General features: G+C 44.7%; 1 protein-coding gene across 1 annotated transcript in view; it reads left to right on the top strand.

Annotated features, from left to right (window-relative positions):
- Window positions 1–1402, top strand: part of exoc3l2a (exocyst complex component 3-like 2a) — a gene marked incomplete at its 5' end in the record, with an annotated part of 17012 nt that overhangs the window by 14879 nt on the left and 731 nt on the right. The window contains 1 exon segment of the mRNA XM_014024285.1: window positions 294–1362. Within this exon segment, the coding sequence (XP_013879739.1) occupies window positions 294–609 (316 nt within the window). The 3' untranslated portion in view covers window positions 610–1362.

The following is a 1402-nucleotide window of genomic DNA, read 5'->3' as shown; positions in this document are numbered from 1 at the left end:
TTTATGACCTGCACCTGTATATACATAGATCTGGCATTTTTAAGATCATCCTCCAGACCATTCTATAATCCTAAACCCTGGATTAAAGTATATATTTCTCTCAAGCAAGTACGAAAATATGGCGTCACAAATATTTCCATCCCTTTAAGATAATAACTGTCTCTCTCAAATCTTTTCCTTCCCAGAAACCGATCAAATGAGTCAGTAAGGTGTTACTCAAAGTCAGAACAGGTCCTGACAGCATGAATTCCCCTAAACACCGGTCTTTCCTTCTCGTGTCCTCCGCCCTGCAGGAAGAAGCACGTCTCCGCCTTGCTCAACGTGCGAGGGATGATGCGGCAGGCGGAGCGGCAGGAGATCCTTAACGTCGTCAAAGACTTTGAACGCAACGCTGCCCATTTGGTCCAGAACAATGCCTTTTTTTCTGACATTCCCATCACCTCAGAAATGCACTGCATCCGGCTGGGCTTCCTGCGCCTCGCCATGAGCGTCTCCAACTGGTTCTCAGAGCACCGGCCGAGAAGGAAGCACCACGCGAGTGGCCGAAATGCAATGTGCCAACTACCTGGGAGTGTGGAAGACATGAGCAAAGTCCACAGAGAAGAATAGGACACTATGTAGACGCACCTTCCTGTCAGTTTAACTTCACCTGAGGTACTGCTTGTACTCTGCACGCTCGAAAAGTGTTTTCTATTTTCAGTCATACTTTTTTTTTCAAACAAATCTGAAGCAGACTGCACATTTTATCATGGCACTGATTTAATTATTTTCAAATTAATCTACACATATAGAGACGTAATCAAACAGTATAAAATATTATCAGTATGTTACTAGTTCAGTCCTTTTCACTTCTCTACAACTTTGTGGAACAGATATATGAAGACACACTGACTGATAGCTTACACTGACCAYCCACTTTATTATGTCCACCTGTTTAATTACTACAAACAGCTAATCAGCCGAGAGGTGTTGAAGACGAGTTGGTGAAGTTCAAAATGAGCACCAGAACCAGAAAAAAAAAAAGATTTGAGTGACTCTGAATGTAGCCKGATCATCTGTGAGGATTTTTACTAAACCAGCTTAAAGGTTTACAGAGAATGGTCCAAAAAGAGAAAATATCCAGTGAGAGTTTCTGASGACCAACCAGCCTTGTTGATGTCAGAGGAGAGCAGGCAGACCGGTTTGGAGCTGACAGAGGGAACAGCAGATCTCCACTTGTTCCAAACAAAGGTCTGCAGAACCATCTCTGGACCCACAACAGGTCCAGCCTTGAAGCAGACGGACCTGTTGTGGGTCTTCAGAACTACCACAGGTCCAGCCTTGAAGCAGACGGACCTGTTGTGGGTCTTCAGAACTACCACAGGTCCAGCCTTGAAGCAGACGGACCTGTTGTGGGTCTTCA

This window comes from Austrofundulus limnaeus, unplaced genomic scaffold (genome assembly GCF_001266775.1).
Source record: "Austrofundulus limnaeus strain Quisiro unplaced genomic scaffold, Austrofundulus_limnaeus-1.0 Scaffold416, whole genome shotgun sequence".
In the NCBI taxonomy this organism is placed as follows: domain Eukaryota; kingdom Metazoa; phylum Chordata; class Actinopteri; order Cyprinodontiformes; family Rivulidae; genus Austrofundulus; species Austrofundulus limnaeus.
The sequence above is the reverse complement of the archived record's forward strand: the minus strand, read 5'-3'. Positions and strand labels throughout refer to the sequence as shown.